The sequence below is a fragment of the Sminthopsis crassicaudata genome, chromosome 1 (assembly GCF_048593235.1).
Source record: "Sminthopsis crassicaudata isolate SCR6 chromosome 1, ASM4859323v1, whole genome shotgun sequence".
In the NCBI taxonomy this organism is placed as follows: domain Eukaryota; kingdom Metazoa; phylum Chordata; class Mammalia; order Dasyuromorphia; family Dasyuridae; genus Sminthopsis; species Sminthopsis crassicaudata.
The window spans coordinates 721,329,089-721,348,620 of NC_133617.1; the positions used below are offsets into that span (position 1 = coordinate 721,329,089).

Here is a 19,532-nt window from a genome sequence, read left to right on the forward strand (position 1 = left end):
TAAGAATCCATGTAGGCATTCAAAGAGAGTGCCTCTGATTTAAAAAAAAAAAAAAAACACCATCTAGCTGCAAGAAGCCCAATATCTGGCATCCAGTAAGGGCTTAATAAACACTTGCCCTCTGTCTGCTCAATTGATGTCTGACCAGAGAAAAGACACCAGGAAAGTGAAGGGCCACGAGTCTAAGTCATATGAGAACTGTTTGAAATAACTATGCAGGCTTAGCCTAGCAAAGAAGGACTTTGGGCTATAATAGCTATATATTATATATAATAGCTGTCTTTAAGTATTTGAAGAGCCATCCTTGGAAGGAGGGTTTAGACTCCTTTTTGGCCCCAGAGCTAGCAAGAACAGCTGGCAAGTTGCAAAGAACTAGATTTAGGGGGGGAAGAAACAGGGGGAGGTGAGGGAGAGGGAGAGAAGAACAGGGAGAGGGAGAGGAAGAGAAGGAAAAGGAGAGGGAGAAAGGGAGAAGGGAGGGAGAAAAAGGAGGAGGAGAGAGAGAGGGAGAGAAGAAGAGGGATAGGGAAAGGAAGAGAAGGAAAAGGAGAGGAGGAGAGGGAGAGAAGAAGGAGAGGGGGAGGGAGAGAGAAAAGGAGAGGGAGAAAGGGAGAAAAAGGAGGAGGAGAGAGAGAGGGAGAGAAGAAGAGGGATAGGGAAAGGAAGAGAAGGAAAAGGAGAGGAGGAGAGGGAGAGAAGAAGAAGGAGAGCGATAGAAGGAAAAAGAGAAGGAGAGGGAGAGAAGGAAAAGGAGAGGGAGAAAGGAAGAAGGAGAGGGGGAGGGAGAGAGAGAGAAGGAGAGGGAGAAGAAGAGAAGGAAAGGGAGAGGAGGAGAGAGAGAGGAAGAGGAAAAGGGAGAGGAGGAGGGGGGGGGCAGGAGAGCTGTCCAAAAACTGAATGGGTCCCCTGAAGAGGTGGTGGTTTCCTTCCCTTTGAGTTTTTCAAGCAAAGATTGGATGACCTCTTGTCAGGTATGCTACACTGACAATACCTTTCATGTGGATTAGACTAAAAGGCCAATAAGGTTTCTTCCAACTCCAAAATTCTGTGATTCTGAATGCTGGCCACCAAATACTCCAGTTCTGTTTTAGGGGGGCCTGGTGTGGATTCTCTACCTAGTGGCTAAGAATAGCTCGCTGTGGCTCCTTCCCAACCAACTCCACTCAGATGCTTATATTTTAAGATTCTTTGTCTGAGCCTATTGCCGGAGCTATACCTCAGCAGCATATCGGACTTGGTTTTTTAAAGAGATGGATTACAAGGGAAAATTCCACCTTGACTTGATTTTAAATTACCTCAAGGCTCAATACATCTCTATTATGCCTCTGAAATGCCAAGTTTATAAGTTGATGCCAGGCTATACTGCTGAAAAAAGGTAAATGCACTGCCAACTATAATCGACCTTTATTGTTTGAAGGAAGGACTGTTCTTTATTATCAACAGAAGATAAGTAATGGCAGCATCCATTTGTCATTCAAAAAGGAACATTCAGTCAGCAGAGAATGAATGGAAACCAACAGTAAGAGATTTTGTTCTTTCAGTTGTGGAAAGGAAATCACGATTCTAGGTCAGGGTATGATCACATGCAGTTTCCATTGATTTGAGAACACAAAAAACTACAATATTCTATGTGTGTGTGTACATACATACATATACTCACTATGTACATATGTATTATATGTATGCATGTATATATGTATATATAGGTTTGTGTGTGTGTGTGTGTGTGTGTGTGTGTGTGTGTGTATACACACACATACCAAAGAAGAGATGTTTCTTATAATGTAGCTTTTTATATATTTGATACTTGGTAGATTTTATGTATGTGTGTCCATACATACCACATATACCAAAAAATCATTATTCTTTGGGGTATATATATATATATATATATATATTTGTTCATAAATAAATAAATAAACAAATAAACAAACAAACAAATAAATAAATATATGTAGATAGCTAGCTAGATAGTTCTTCAAGAGCCGATCAGGTTTTTGCTATGTGTGCATAGTATCCCCCTAGCATTTAGTACAGTACCGCCCACTATTACCCCTGTTTTCTGATTGATTTATTGCTGCCTACCCATGCCATCTTCCCCATTAGAACTCGAGCTCTCTGAGATCAAGAGTTCTTTCATTGATTTCTCTGGATCCCTAATACCCGATAAAGCAGATGTTGAATAATGCTGCTATGACTGACTTAGTCTCACTTAGCTCCATTTAATCAAAAAATTTTAAAAATAAAAGAAAAACACATCTAAATTGTTTACCACTTGTATAGTGAGGAATATTTCAAAATACAAGCAGATAATATCCTAATTGTGGACAGACCAACCTGAAAGAAATAAGATTTTTGTCTAAGGTAGTGATTTCCAAATACACTTAGACCAACTTAGTCCTACTTCCCAAACGGCCTTTGATGAAAACCAGGTGTCCCTACCGGAAGAAAGAGTCTCTGGGCGGCACAAGGCTTGAAGAGCTTCTTCCATTCCTGAGCATTTCCAACAGAAAACGTGATTGGATAGATGCTGTGTTCAAACTTCTTTGTGTATGAGGAAGGCCACTGTCGCAACTGAAAGACAGGGAAGCAAAAGAGGGGAGATCAAATCTCGAGAAAGAGTGAAAGGACTTGTAGGTGATGCTATTAAAGGCTGGAGGGAGGTTTAACAGGTAAGTCAGAAGGTGGGTACTCATTAACATCTGGCTGGAGTTCTGCTGCTGCTGTCATCACCAGCACCACTAATCCTATCACCAAAGCTGCCATCACCATCATCACCACCAGCACCAGTATAGATATATATCTGCTGGGGGGGGGAGGGGGAAAATGTTATTTATTAATTAATCCTACTAATCACAATCCTACTAGGTGAGATCATTAAAAAAAAAACATACATTTTATACATTTCCCACAAAGATAGATAGGACCTAAAATTCCCCCATTATCTTACTCTTCCAAATAAAAATACAAACATTATCTGGAAGAGGAATGAGTTCTAGGTTCAGATTACCTTAGATAAATCATTTAACCATTTGAGCCTGTAAAATGAGAGTATTGAAACAGATGGTCTCTGAGACTACAAGCTCTTGATCCATAATACTATTTTAGCATTTACAATGCTGGAGGGCACAGTAGATAGAGCACCAGTCCTGAAGTCAGGAGGACCTGAGTTCAAATGTGGCCTCAGACACTTAACACTTCCTGGCTGTGTGACCCTGGGCAAGTCACTTAACCCCAATTGCCTCAGGAAAAAAAATGCCAGAAAAAAATCTTGGTTCTTTGTGACTCTGAGCAAATCAATGAATCTCTCTGATACTCAGTTTCCTCAATTGTAAGTAGAAATAATACTACCTGAAAAGTTTGTTTGTTACAAGGTCAAATGAAATACTATGTGTAAAATGAGCCAACTTTAAAAGTGTTATATCAATGTAAGTCATGATTATTGTTATTATCCTTATCATTATTATTCTCTAGATCCCTGTATCACCCTAAATACCCTCAGGTTTTGCCACCCATATTGCCATTTTGTTCTTAGGATCTCTGAACCTTTTTACCCACCCTGCTCTTTGATATGTGTGGTCTCCCCCAGTTGAAGTAGGGATTCTTTCAGGCAAGTTCCCTTTTTTTTTTTTTTTTCTGTTGTATCTTTAGTGCTCTGTACATATTTGGCACATAGTAAATGCTAATTAAATGTGATTTCACTAATTCGTTAATTATCCTGTGGTATAACACACAATATTTTATAATAAAAACCTTTAATGGGTTTTAAATAAAAAATAAACTCCTTTGTCACTTTAGTTAGCAAGATAATAATAGAATGAACCCTAGAATACAGAAGTTCTGATACAGTGGAAAGTCGTCAGAAAATCTGAACAAGAGAAACTGAAAACATGAAGTAAATTGTGGCAGCCGTGCTGGCCTTTGAAACTTTCTCCCGTTCCAGACAAATCCTCTAGCTGTCAGATAGGTTCTCTCTGAAAATATAACTTGTGTCTCGGTCTTTTATTCTCCCCCTGCCCCAATACTTCCCCTTAAACTCAACATAGTAAAACACACATGATGACTTTTAAGGTGCCAACATCTGCAAACCAAGTGGGTGCCAATGAATTGGAGAAGAGCTGAATAGAGATATAAAACAAAGACATTATTTTGCTCTAAAAAATAATATCTATGAAGATGTCAAGCTGACAAGCATTTAATGCCTACAGTGTGCTAGTGCTGCTCTAAATGCTGTGGATACAAAGAAAGACAAAAACAGCCCCTGCTCTCAAGGGGCTCATGGTCTAATGCTAAAGACAACATGGAACCCACCACAAACAAACAAGACACATCCTGGAATCCTGTCGTTCATCTCTGCCTCTTGGGCTCCCAAGGCTTCCTTCAAGTCATTGCTAACATCTCAATTTCTATAAAGAAGGTTCACCTGATGCTCTTTAATGCTAGGGCCTTTCCTCTCTCGATTACCTCTCAATTTATCCTATACGTGGCTTCTTCTTGTTTGAAAGTAGGGACTATCTTTGGACATTTTTTTTGTATCCCCAAGATCCAGCACAGTGCACATAGCACAAGCAATCAATGCTTGTTAACTGACTAATAAATTAGAGATAATTTGAGAGGGAAGCCATTAGCATTAAGGAGGAATTCAGAAGGTGAGACTTCAGGGAAGCAGGAGGCAGAGCTCCAAGAATGGGGGAAGAAAACATCCAATAAGATCTAAGCTCTTGCCCAGATCCAAGAGAGAGTATGTTATATGTCAATGGATCAAAGAGGATGGAGAATAGGGGGTGAGAAGTCTGGAGGGGTCAGGCTAAGAGGGAATTTCTCTTTATTTATTTACCTATCTACCCACCTACCTATTTATTTATTATTTTCTTGGTGAGGGATTTTCAAAGACAAACAGAACTATGGAAACATTTGTACAAATTGATGATGAATGAAGCAAAACCAAGATAAAAAGATATAGTTTTTTGTTGTTCAATCATGTTTGACTGTTTGTGACCCCATCTGGAGGTGGTTTGCCATTTCTTTTTTCAGTTCATTTTAAAGATGGGGAAACTGAGGCAAACAGGATTAAGTGACTTGCCCGGGGTCATACATTTACTAGCTGTATTTTCTTCAAGACTCCATTTAAATTCCACTTTCTCCTTTCCCTTAAGACTAACTCCAATGTAACTAAGATTAACACTGGACATGTCCATGGCAGTTATCTCTTCCATTACAATGCAAGGTCATGAGGACAAGGACAGATTTTGCCTTTCTTTGTATAATCTCAGCAAATTAGCACAATGCTTAGTACAAAACACACAACAAATATTTGTAGCTGACAGTATTTGGGGGCTCTACTTAAAAGCTTTTCTCTGTTACAAAGAAAGGTTCATTTATTGGGTGGGGGAAATCATGGGGAAATATCTATTGTAAAAACAGAAAGGACCAACAAAACTTAAAAAAAATAACAATAATGCTAGTACTTAAATTAACTAGATATTTAAGTGGTGGCTGACAGATTAGAGGTCACCCTTTTTCTTCCTCTCCCCTTACCGGCTGATTCCTGTTCTTCCTCTGGCATTTTCAAACCAATTTATGATCTCAATTTATTCCAAATATTCCTCAGGCTAATCTTGATGAAGACATTAAACCAATTTTTTTTTTTTTTTTGCTCAGAAAATGTAATATTTCCTAGCTTTCTTATCATTAACCTTCTACTCAACCTATTCTTCTTAGTATTTCTCATTACTCTAACTAGCCCAGCGGCAGGTTATAAGACAAGAGGATGGAGAAGATAGTATGAAACAAGAAAGGTTCTTTGTTCTCCCCCAAGGGAAAAACCTCAGGACTTGTCAAATTAAGGGGAAGTGAAAAAGGAGAAAGTAAAGTATTTATAAACAGATTTGGTCTCAGAATCAAATGATGGTCTCCATGATTGATGCATGGAACTAAAACAGAAAATCCAAGCTCTCCTCCCCTATCAGGATCAGATACTTCCATCAGGCTCAAGTTCAAGCTTTATTTAGGCTGGACGTTATTTACAGTTACTACGGTTTCCTATAAATTCACCTTCTTATCAAACTCAGGCTTCAGTGAATCCTCAGCAAAGATGTGAAATCGAATCTTGCGATAGCTGAAGAGGACGGCTGATTTGAGCATAATAAGCGTCTCTTCCAGACGGTCCCCACATGCCACAACGGCCAGGTGCATCCATTGTTCTGCTGGCAAGGCTGGGGAATGTTTTGGCTCCCCGTGCTTTCTGGGGAGAGAAAATAAAAACATCATGGAATAAAATACAAAAATAAAAACATTCCAAGATGGTGAGATCAGTCAGTCAACTAGCATTTAAGTGCTAAGTAAGTTATCTCCAATTAAAAACACACCAACTGACAAAATCTGTTATATCTTATGATACGATAAACATTGTGACAATTCTATTTCTATGAAAAGAACAAATTTAAACCTATATTTATTCCATTCGATTCAACATGCATTTATTAAGTAAATACTATGTATCAGGCCTGGACTGGACTAGGCTCTGGGACACAAAGATAATTCTGAAAACACTTGCTGCCCTCCACTCATTGATAGTTATTGCTGATACAATATGTAGATAGGCAATTGTCAATGCTGTAAAATTACCCATGCATATATCTGGCAAATAAAAACTATTAAAAAAAAAAGATACTATATGTAGATAAATGGGTAAATGAAAAGTAGACATGTTATTTCAAGAAGGATTGAATCTTAATATCTGAAGGGAGCTCAAGAAAGACAACACAGAAAGGTATGTATGCATGTATAATATAGATAAGTATATATTATATATATATAAAATTTTATAATACGTATGTATATATTATGTTTGAGGCAGTTGGGTAGTTCTGTGGCTAGAGCATTAGGCTTGGAGTCAGAAACACCTGAATTCAAATTCTGCCTCAGATACTAACTGGGCAAATCATTTAACTTCTGGGGGCTTTAACCCACTGGGAAAGGAAATGGTCAACTACTCCAATATCTTTGCCAAGAAAACCACATGGGCAGTACTGACATAATATGATTTATGTGTCCATAAAGAATCAGATTAAAGAACAATATTATATATTGTATGTATGTATATACATACAATATATAATGTATCTATTCTATATATATTTACATATTATATACATGTGTTTATATGTATACATTGTATATGTGTGCGTATTTATGTATACATCCCAGTATGTATACAATGTATACGTATATGTATGTGTGTGTATGTGTGTGTGTGTGTGTGTGTGTGTGTGTGTGTGTGTGTGTGTGTGTGTGTGTATATAAGGGTATCTGAACTGTTTCTGCCTCCACTAAGGACTGGCTACCACACTACAATTCCAAGCTTAATCCAGCCCATTTTGAAATGTCACGGCTGATTTTTAACAACTGATCCTGTCTTCCTGACGGCTGAAGAGGCTTCTATTTCCACAAGCTGTGGAAATCTGATTTGGGCATAACCCCAACAAGAAGTTGGTAGGAGGACCCTTCACAACTTTCCCACGTAATATGAGCAATACGATATTTCCCACCCCCCATCTGGATGTTTTTATTTTAAGAGTGGAATGCATGACCACAGCAGAAAAGGAGAATGTGCAAGTCAGAGAGAATGGGAGGAGGTGGACAAAACACGGGGATTTCTAAACCTGGTGAGAGCCCTGAGCCTTAATGCACGCAAACTGAATACTGGCTGGGTCTCACTGCGGGTTCAGGGAACCGATGAGCGTGGAAGAGAAACAGAGGCAATGGGTGATCTGCAACACCAAGGTATCAGGTACTGAGTCAGCCACTGGCCCGAGAACACCACCGGGGAGGCCAGAATTGCCCAACAGACATTTCCTCCCCATAAAAGATCTGTTCCAAACAAGGAGCGGGAGCCAATTCTCCAACACGCTGACTGCTGAGAAGAGTTTTCAAGAGAGTGGAAGAGGTCAGGAAGGGGCACTTTGAGACAACTGAAATTAATTTGAGAATTGGATGCCTCCTTCCCACCTGCTTTCCAAAAGTGCCCGGGCAAATTGGCACGTTACTTATTCAGCTAATAGAGGGCTTGCTCCTGGCTGCCTTCGCAATCACACGAGTCGAAGAGCTGGGTGGGGTCATTTGGCAAGCTTTGAGATTTGATTATCTCAGACTGGAACTGGTACCAGAAAAGCCTGCTCAGAAACTCCAGGCACTAAGTCACTCTGAGAGTGAACATTACATTCATCCCGTTTCTTTCTGAGACCACATTTCTGTCACAGTGCACCTAAAAATTAACCCTGTGTGGCAAACTGACCCCTGTTCCCCAGACCCCAACAGCTGTCCCTTCCTAAGGGTTTCACCCTCACCCACTGCTCTGTCACAACAATAATTAATTGATAATAACAGCCCTTTAAAACTCCCAAAGCACTTTGTAGACGTGCTCTCATCTGGTTCTCACAACCTTGATAGCTGTTGTTCCCTCTGTGTGTATCTGTTTTACAGATAAGGAAACTGAGGTTTCTGTCAGAGAGGCCAAATGACTTACTGCTGGTCATAGAGCTATGGCACTGGATCCATTTCTCCTTCATTTGGGGCCTTGGCAAATCCACTCCACTACTCCCTCCTGCCCTTCCCATCTCCTACGTGCCAGCTGCTCAAGCTCATGCAATTAACCTGGGGTTTCCACAGCCCTGCATGTGCTTGGGAAAGCCATGCGTTTACTTCCCTTGGGTCAGAATTAGAAGCCAATTGGCCCGCTTCAGCTGTTCTCTGGCCTTTCAGCCACATATGAGCCAGGGATTACCGCCTATCTTGGTGTCCAGTGACAAACACTTTTAAAAAACCGAGAGGGGCCAGCAGGAATAACAGCCCCTGGGGACAGAGCAGCCCCCCTCCGCCTACCTCTCACATTACATGGGCCATCTCAGGCTTCAGGTAATGAATCTGTCTTGTGCAGGCACAATGGATGGTGAAACTTTAGGTCACTGAAGTGGGCACCTTTCCCATTCTTCTATTAGAGGCAACTTAGCTGGCTAATATTACTGGCTAGTGCTGTTTAATGATGGCAGAGAATCTGGCTTTGAAAGCTGAAGCCCCCCTCCCCCCCAGAGCTATAGACTTTGGGAAGAAATCTATTTACTTCATTCTTTTGACTATTTAATTAAAAAATTTTTTTTTCTTTGTTAGATGAGACTCAGAGGATGTTTCTAATTAATTCTCTCCTCTGTCTATGATCTCTGTGTGTATATGTGTATGTATTTCTTTCTGTGTCTCTGTCTCTCACTGTCTTTGTGTCTCTCGCTTTCATCTTTGTCTCTGTGTGTATAAATGTGTATCTTTCTCTTATATTTCTGCCTCTCATCTCTGTCTCTCTGTGTCTCTTTCTCTGTGTGTCTGTCTCTGTGTCTCTTATCTCTGTCTTTCATCTGTTTCTCTCTGTATTTCTCATCTCTGCCTCTGTATCTCTGTCTCTCATTGTTTTGTGTCTCTCGCTTTCATCTTTGTCTCTATGTGTGTATAAATGTGTCTTTCTCCCATATTTCTGTCTCTCTGTCTCTCATCTCTGTCTCTCTGTGTCTCTGTCTTTGTGTGTATCTGTCTGTCTCTCATCTGTCTCTGCCTCTATGTGTCTATTATCTCTTTCTTTCATCTGTCTCTCTGTATTTCTCATCTCTGTCTCTGTGTTCCTCTCTCCCCCTTTTTCCTCCATATATAAGCAATCACCACAGCTTAAAGATCTATCTATTAAAAAGCTTCTCACACTCATGCTTTCCAGTCCCCCCTATTGCCACAATATGTGATCAGCTAGGATTGGACACTTTCAGAGTCATGTGGGATTTTTGAGAACATCTAGTCCATTTTCCTTATTCTGAACTCAGGTTCAGATGTATTATCCAAGATCACGTACTCCTGCAAGTGGCAGAAAATCATTTGAAAAGAAACCTCCTTATTCCTGGACAGCATGGTATAATGTATATAGCAAAGGACGTGGGTTCAAATCCTGGCTCAGACTCACTGGACATATGTCCCTGGGTAAGCTGCTTCATATCTCAGGGTCTCAGTTTCCCATCTGTAAAATGGGGGAGTTGGATCTGAGATTGTCTCCAGCTCTAAACCACTCCAGTCCATTGTTGTTCCCACTACAGCATCCTCCAAAACTCAGCGATTCAATTCAACAGATACTTACTTCCCACCTACAAGACAGATTTCCCCCTTACCAACTAGATAACAATACAATGAAAGTAGAATTTTCGCAGCCTCAAGACTCACACAAGCTTCATTCTACATTCCTTGGCTCGCTTTTAACTCTTCTTCTTGGCTTGGGTGATCCTAGAGAGGACCATTCTACCAGAACTCCAGCAAACCTTCCTCTCTCCTTCTCACGCAAGGACCCAGTCTGCTCCTCTGATCCGGGTCCACCATTGTGACATATTGTTACTCAAAAGTCTCCCATTTAGTCCTTTCTTTCCATTTCCACCATGAAATACTGCTAGCTATGAGAACAGAGGCAGGGTCAGACCCTGAGCAAGAAGGCCATGGGCCTCCTCCCTTCCTGCCAGGCCTCCACTCTCTGAGGTGCCATTCATTAATCCTCTCAAGCCTGGACTGAATTAGGACTCTGAGAAATATGCAAGCAAAGCCCCTTTTTACAGTGATCCCCATTCAGAGGATGAGGGACTCTTACTCTGAAAACACTGACCAGAGACATCACTGGTGAATCATCCGTACCTCCTTATGCCATTTCCAAGTGCCTATTATGAGTATCCCCATAAAGCATTTATTAACTGGCTTCTAGCAGGTGGAGCCATGCCAGTTGCTGAATCAAGACTACCCGGAGTGACTGCCTAGAAAGAAGCTTATAATATAATAATACACACTTACAGAGAGACAGGATCAAAGGCAAGTTAGGAAGCTCCATGGCCTTGTGCCAAATGTCATTGCTTTTGCTATTTGTTTTTATATAACTCTAAGAAAGAGCATTTCTGCACACACAGAGCCAACAACAAAGAGGATCCTAAATAGAAGATTTCCATTTTTAAATTTTTTTTTTGCTCCAGTGTTAATACCAACCCCTAAGAGCAGCATCTGGTGTGTTAACCATTCAAAAAACAAATCTTTCCAATGTCACTTTGTAATTAAATTAAAGTCAATTCAACAAGCATTCACAGAACACCTACTATGTACTAGAAAAAACCAATGTAGTATAGAGAAAACTGGCAAGGGCCCTTGCTTCTTGTTTTCCCTCCTCCTCTTCCTTCTCTTCTTTCTCCTCCTTCCTCTTCTTCTTCCTCCTCCTTTCTTCTTCTTTCTCCTCCCTCCTTCTCTTCATTTCTCCTCCTCCTCTTCCTTCTCCTCTTTCCTCAGACCTTGATCCACCCTGTCACCAGCTCCAGTGGCTTGGTAGGAATTTATAACTGCTCTGCAGCTGCTTCTGTGGTCCCCAACCCCACGTTCAGGGCTTCCTTCCTGCCAAGGTAAAGAAATGCAGGAAACCAATAACCAAAAACCTTCCCTTCAAAAGGCAGAAGCTTCTTCCTTTCGCTCCCGAAAGACTAGATATTTTCACAGCTGGCAGCAGCTGCCCCAGAATTTCCCCCCAAATTTTCCTGGGGCAGTTCAGCCCAGCTCAAGGCTCCCTGCCCATGCTGGCTCTGCTCAGCTCATCTCCAGCACTCGAATTCCTTATTACAGCTGCAGATCATGGTAAAGACCTTTTAAAAAGTTTTTGCCTTGCTAATTCTGGCTACTCAAGGATGTGGGTAACCAAAAGCTGGACATTTTTAACACTGTGCCTACAGATCTAATTATCCCCCTGAAACGAAACTTTGCCAAATGGAAGCAAGTAAAAATGTTAAGGTATATAGTGGTAGACTCAATCCCAGTCTGGGGTAGTATCATGTGTGGAGTGCTGGACCAAAGCCTGCCTCAGATACCAGCTCTGTGACTCCAGTCCAGACCACTTATTCTCACTGGGCCCCTGTTTTCTCATCTACACAAATGTTGGTGTTGGACTAAGCCTCCAAGGTCACTTCGGCTCCAAATCCATGATCCTAAGGCAACCTCCTGTTCAAAAAGTACTACCGTTTCTAAAAGACATACTGAGAAGTGTACATCCAAGATATAACAGCACAAAACCCTATGGATCTCACTGAATTCTATTGATTCACATGGGAACAAAGTCAGAAGACATCTGGAACACATCTGGAGAAAAGAAATGGAGTTCAAGGCCTTGAATGTTGCTGGGTAATGCATTCCTTTGTCTGTTGCCTGAAAAAGAAATCCTTCAGCCCTTCCCTCTCTTCTGGTAAATGATCAGGACTCATCCTCATACCCCGTCACCCTTTACATGTTAAAAAAGAAAAAAGAAAATAAAGAAATAGAGACCTAGGGATTAAAAGATTCTTCTGTGCAAACTATTAGAGGCAGAGGCAAGACTAGAACTCAGAGCTCCTGATTCCTCACACTCAATAACATTTCAAATATATCAGCGAGCTCAGTGGAAATTGTTGATTATAAGAGAAAGGTCCCACCCCACTCCAGATTCTATAATCCTGTGATTGCAAAAAACAAGTTCAGTCAATTTACCACAAAAATCAGTCAGTCAAACTTTTATTAAATGTATGCTATGTATCAGGCACTGTAATCAGAAACATAAATGAAGTCTTCCCTACCTTTAAGCTCATTCTATTGGAGAAGATGACATTCACATAGGTAAGCATTTCTTAAATGGAAGAACAAGGGATAGAACTGCGATTTCCCAGGTGTAGGGAAGTTTCAGGTGAAGAAACGTTCCCCTATCACCTTATGGTGGCACCTTCTCTGTAACTTATAGTTCTTACAGAGTTGATTAAAATAATGGCTCTCAAAGTGTGGTCTAGGGACCACTGGGGGTATCCAAGACCCTTTCTAGGTGTCTATGAGATAAAAGCTCTTTAAAAAGTAATACTATGACATTTTAATTATGAAGATGATCAATATCTCATTTTATTTATTTTTGGTGAGGTAACTGGGCTTGGGTGACTTGCTAGGGTGACACAGCTAGCAAGTGTTAAGTATCTGAGCCTGGATTTAAACTCTAACCACTGTACTATCTAGCTGCCCTAAAGATTATAAATATCAACAGATATAACCCATATAAACAAAAGCTCTTGAGGGTCCTCAATGATGTTTAAGGGGTCCCGAGGCCAAAAAGTTTGAGAATCACTGGCTAAGAGTAGGAAGATCAGAGGGACAGTAGAGATATATTGTACAAAATCCTTGTGAAATAAATATAAGACAATCTGAAAGGAGAAGAGACTAGCATCGGGGGTGAGCAAGAAGAGGTTCATGTAGGAGATGGCATTTGAGGTAAGCCTTGAAGTAAACGAGGGATTTGCAGAATACCATTATAAGTATCAAGGAGAAATCCTTCAGGAAACTAACAGATTAAAGAGAAAAGATAATAGCATCTACAAAGACTCAATACTAGCTTTCTTTCCCATTCTACTTACAGAGCTATCTATGGAGTAGACTTTGGAGACAAGAAAGACTTGCTTTTAGACAGATCCAGAAGAAAACAACAAATTATATCTACTCTGACTCAAGCCCTCTGCTCGCAAGAACCCCAAACAAAAATTCTATTTGGGATGGAAACTTTAATATTCAGCATGGGTGCTTTTGAGGGAGTCAGAGAATCTGGGTTCTGCTCCTAAATCACTATGGGACCTCAGGCATGTCTCCCCCTCCCCACCAGAATTCAATTTCAAAATAAAGGTTAAGGGCCCCTCCCAACTTTGAAAAAAGAAATCTAGGAATTCCAGAGTATCTGAAAAATTGCCGTTACTTGTTTTCCCGGCTGCTGGAGATGTAACATTTTCTTAATAGCTTAAAAAGTCTCAGGCGTTAGAGTTAATTAAACCTCAATTTCTAGAGATTATAAATAATGAAATACGGCATTTATGTGAAGTGGTATTTACTTTCCAGCCCATTAGTGCAAAAAATACTGAATTATTAAGGTGAATAATTGACTCTACACACAGAGTCTTTCCTCTTGTCTTCCAGCTCCCTTTTTATTACTCCCTCTCGATCAATGAGCTAAATTTCTTCATCCATTCCAATCTACGATCTGGTACCTACTATGTGGTACCTACTATGTGCAAGGCAGTGAACTGGATAGAGAAAGACAAAACAAGAAATATAGGTGCTACCCTCAAAGAGTTTGCTTGTGCATAAATGTGATGCTTTACAACTGGCCAGTGAATAAGAGTGTAAATGCCATAACTGGAGTTCAGAATGCCCTGAGTTCAAATCACATTCTAGACCCTTCCTAATTGGGAAACTCTGAACAAGTCACTAAACCTCTCTTGGCCTCAGGGAATAATAATACAAAGTATACAAAGTATGGCAAAGTGCCATACAAAAATCTTAAAGTTCTCTATAAAAGCTAGAGATTATTATTAGTAAAGCAACCAGCTCCTAAAGTAAGACCTAAGTCAGGACTGTCCATAAGCAGTCAGAGGAAAATAACTCCACAATTGAAAAAAAAAAAAGAGACAAGGGGAATGGATGCTTATAGTTTGCAGGGATTCTCAAACTACGGCCCACAGGCCAGATGCAGCCCGTCCGAGGATGTTTATGGTGACCCACCTTGATTATGGCAAATGAGCTGAGGACGGAGACAGTGTGAGTTTTTGTTTTTACTATAGTCAGGCCCTCCCACAGTGTGAGGGACATTGGAACTGGCCCCCTATTTAAAAAGTTTGAGGACTACTGGTTTAAAGGATGATATGCTACACTTATAGGAAACATTATAATGCCTCAGGTCTTTCTCCTCAGTTGAATCTGTCTGTCTGTCTGTCTGCCTCTCCCTTCCTTTCTGTCCCTCCCCCTTTCTCTCTCTGTCTCCATCTCTCTCTCTCTTCCCCCCCTTCTCTGTCTCTCTGTCTCTCTCTGTCTCTGTCTCTCTCTCTCTCTCTCTCTGTTTCTCTCTCTCTCTCTGTGTTTTTCTCTCTCTCTCTGTTTCTCTCTCTCTCTCTGTTTCTCTCTCTCTCTCTCTCTCTCTCTGTTTCTCTCTCTCTCTCTCTCTCTCTCTCTGTTTCTCTCTCTCTCTCTCTCTCTCTCTCTCTCTCTCTCTCTCTCTCTCTCTCTCTCTCTCTCTCTCTCTCTCTCTCTCTCTCTCTCTCTCTCGTCCTTCCCATTTCATGTTTTATCCACTGCTCCATCTAACTGCCTCCCACAGTTGAATCTCTTTAAAGGTGCCTTTGGAACTACCTTTGCATTTAGGACACATTGTCTTACTCCTGAAAGAAAGAACGTACACCAGAAAAGCAGCATCTGCTCCAACTAATTGCTCCACCTGCAGAATAAAGGGGTTGGACCGAGAGCCTCCAAGGACCTTTCTAACTCCAAACCCAGGGTCTTGCCATTTTAGAATCACATAATCTCATAGCTCTAGGGGCCCTTGGAGGCCATGTGGACCAGTAGAGACTAGGACAAAAACCCTACAATATATCTGACAAGATATCACCCTGCTTTTGTTAATTGAAAGGTGAAATAATTCTTCCATTTAATTCCTAGAGGCAATTCAGAATAGCTGATTAGGACCACATTTACTTTTCTTAGACAAGTTTTCAATCTCAACATCTGGGTTTGGAGCCTCAGGTATAGCAATATGTTGAACACACCAGCATCAGATAGGGCAATTCGATGAAATAGAACAAACATTTATTAAAATATGTGGGGAGGAAAAAAAAAAAGGAAACTACATGTTGTATAATTAAGTTCAAGTAAGCAAGCATTTATTAAGCACCTACTATATGTCAGACACTGTGTAAAGTTCTTCTTTGTACATATTTAGTTGCTTGCTGTCTCCTTCTTCAAGACTGTGAACTTCTTGAAGAAAGGGGCTGGTTTTTGCCTCTTTGTATTCCTAGAAATTAGGTGTAGCAATTAGCACAGTGCCCAGCCATAGTAGGTGTATAATAAATACTTTTTGACAGATGGTTTGCTGTCTTGGGAAAGGGGAAGGAGAGAAAAAAAAAATTGTAACTCAGAGCCTTATAAAAATGAGTATTGAAAATTGCCTTTATATGTAATTGGAAAAAATAAAATACTATTTTTTATTATGCTGGGCTTTTTTTAAACTTATTTTATTTTTCAAATTATATGTAAAGTTTTCAATATTCATCTTCGTAAGATTTTTAAAACTCCAACTCTTATTCCCTTCTCCTCCCCAAAATAGCAAACAGTCTGATACAGGTTATACATGTACAATCATATTAATCATATTTCCACATATAGTCATGTTGTGAAGACAGACTTAAAACAAAAGGGAATAAAACATGAAAAAGAAAAAAAAAAAAGCAAAATGAAATCTAAAAGATTTTGGCAAAGTCCAGAAAGAATAACGAAGCTTGGCCCTGAAGAAGAAAGAAAACTTCATTTTCCTTTCTAGCAGAATTTGGGGGACTTTGGGTGTCAGACATTGAGTATACTGTAGATCCAATTGAAATGCTTGGTTAATTTTGCTAGACTTTTTTAAGTCTCTTTCTTATTCTTTGTTATGAAGGATAGTCTTCTGGAAAGAAGGAAGATATGTATTTAGAAATGAAGGTGATGAGCTATGTAAGAGAGGAGAGCCATATTAGGCCATATCAAAAACATTTTAAAATCTCTGCCCACAAAGAGGGGGTTGGGAGGTGGGAAGAGGGATAAAAGCATATCCTGATATAAATAAGTATGACAATTGAACAGATGTAACAAAGCCAAGAGAATATCCAGAAAAAAAATGCTCTATGTAAATGTGAGTTGGAAGAGATGACTTTCTTCTGGGTGAAGGGAAGGTGTCGGAGAAGGATTTGTGAAGAATGCTCCACTGTGGCTTTGAACACAGAGGATTTCAACAGGAAAGAATATTTCAGGTATGGAACACGGGATATAGGCAGGAAATAATCCCATTCTACTTCCACTTAGGTGGGAAGAAAGAATGTTAATGAGATGAAGAATTCTCCAAAGAAATTGGCCAGAAAAGCTATTAGATCTACAAAGAGATGGAGCTTTTCCTTCCAGAAAATATGGAGAAACCAAGGGAATTTCACAGTTAATGTGCAATGATTACCTTTCTGGCAAAATCAAGGAATGGTTATTTACCAGTGCAAGCTGGTCCCCTTTCTAGAAACAAACAGTTGAGATGCTTCAAAGCCCACCTCTCCACTGTCTAGCTTATTAGAGATAATAAAAGCATTTTTTTTTAACAGAAGAGATTCAAGATGAAAATAAAGGAGGAAGAGCTTTGAAGAGGCGGAGAGGAATCTGGCATATATAGGAAATGAATGGTAGGAGATGTTACACAGAAAAGGGGAAGAAAAAAACAACAACACTATTTCTGAAAGGGGAAAAGGTGGCCCCTCAGTCCATCAGTTAACAAGCATTTATTAAGTCCTTACTTTGTACCAGATACTGTGCTAAGTTATGAAGGTATAAAGAAAGGCAAAAACACTTCTGATCTTATGCATCTCATGTTAATGAATGAGTGCTCAAGTTTTCACCATACATAAAATGGGGAAGACAGAATTTAAGTAACTATGAGATAAATTGCAAAGTAGATGGGAGATAGTCACATTAGTTAGTGGCTGCAGGGATCAGCAGAAGTTTTATATAGAAAGTGAGATCTGAACTGAGTCCAGAATGAAGTTAGGAAAATGACGAGATGATGGAGAGAAGGAAGGATGAGAAACAACCAGCATGAAAGCAGGGAAGAAAGCGCCATGTTTGAGGAACTTCAGGTGGAACAGTATAACTAGAAGGGAAGTGAAGTGTAAGAAGACTGGAAAGGTGGGAAAGGGATAGGATATGAAGAAGTGTAAATGTCTAACAAAGGATTTTTTTTATCTGGTCTTGGAAGGCATAGAGAGCCACCAGTTTTTTGTTTGTTTGTTTGTTTGTTTGTTTGTTTTTGTTTGTTTGTTTGTTTGTTTGTTTTGTTTTGCACCACCCATTTTTATTGAGTAAGTGGGTGGCAAGGTCAGACTACCATGTTAGGAAAATCATTTTCTACCCCCCCCCACTTTAAAAGATTTTACTTTTTCCAGTTACATCTTCAGTATTCATTGCTATAAGATTCCGAATTCCAAATTCTCCTGCTCCCTCTGTCTTCTCTCCCTCCTTCCCAAGATAGCAAGCAACCTGATAACAGGTAATACAAGTATGTGTTAAACACACTTCCACATTAGTCATTTTGTGAAAGAAGAATCAGAACAAAGTGGAAAAACTACAAGAAAGAAAAAACAAAAAAACAACAACAACATGCATGGCTTAATCAGCATTCAGTCTCCATAGCTCTTTTTCTGGCTGTGGATAGCATTCTCCATCACAAGTCTTTTGGAATTATCTTAGATTACTACATTGGCGAGAAGAGCTATATTTATCAAAGTTGACGCATGTTGTCACTATCTACAATGTTTTCCTGGTTCTGCCCTCCTCACTCAGCATCAGTTCATGGAAATCCCTCCAGGTCTTTCTGAAATCTGCCTGCTAATCATTTCTCACAGCACAATAGTATTCCATTACATTCATATACCACAATCTGTTCAGCTATTGCCCAATCAATGGGCATAGGAAAATCATTTTCACAAGGGAGTAGAGGATGGATTGGAACAGGGAAGGGACTAATGATATACATGTCAGGTGTGAGATCTAGTCAGGATAAGAGATGAACAGAGTGGCAAAGAGAATGCCATCTTACTGAGAGGTACCATGGCAGTTATTTCTCCACCTGACAATTACAAAAATGATATTTACCTTCTTTTCTCTATGTGTTATATGAAAGCGTTATCAAGTTTAGTGGATATAATATTTACTATAAAAGTAATAAGAACAACCTTAAAAATTTTCACAAATTCATAGGTTGCAAGTATAAAAAGGAGTCAGAAAAAAACCATAAAACCCCATAGCACCCTATTTCTATATGCACACCCAGAATATGGATGACAAGCAAGAAGAAACAGAAATAATAGAAAAAGAGACAAATTTGACCTCATAGATATTACTGAAACTTGGTGAAATAAGAGCTATGACAGGAGTTCTTTTCATCAAAAAAAAAAAAAAAAAAAAAAAAAAAAAAAAGTCTGAACCTAAATAACAAATAAAATGGGCATATCTGTGTATATTATAGGACAGAAGAAGCAGTTTGTATGTGTAACTATAAAACTATCACACAGAGTCTACTTTCTTTTTAAATATACATAATGGAAACTGGCCAATGAAAGCCCAGCCCTTTTAATCATGTACAGTATACTTGGCTTTATGCAATCCCATGTGTGGACTTCAGAACACACGCAGATATTGTATTACTGTTTTCCTGTCTGCTTAGCATGTGGTGAAGAAAAAGGCCTTGTGGCTGGCTGCTGAGCTGGAACTGAGTGTTTATTCAGAAGGGCCAAAGAAAGCCCTCTCTTTCCTGGTGGCAAGTGAGGCAAAGAGTGCTGTAAGAACCTGAAATCTATGTTAGAAACAGCATCAGACAGGGCCTGCTACTTTTGCTCAAAAGGACCAGGCTCTCATTGGTCAATCAC

General features: G+C 39.8%; 1 protein-coding gene across 1 annotated transcript in view; it reads right to left on the reverse strand.

Moving 5' to 3' along the window:
• Nucleotides 1-19,532, reverse strand: part of GXYLT2 (glucoside xylosyltransferase 2) — a 77,278-nt gene that overhangs the window by 44,904 nt on the left and 12,842 nt on the right. Inside the window, exons 2-3 of the mRNA XM_074284095.1 lie at nt 6,055-6,244; nt 2,443-2,574 (exon numbers count right to left, since the gene is read on the reverse strand). Of these exons, the coding sequence (XP_074140196.1) occupies nt 2,443-2,574; nt 6,055-6,244 (322 nt within the window). The remainder of the gene's footprint in view (nt 1-2,442; nt 2,575-6,054; nt 6,245-19,532) is intronic.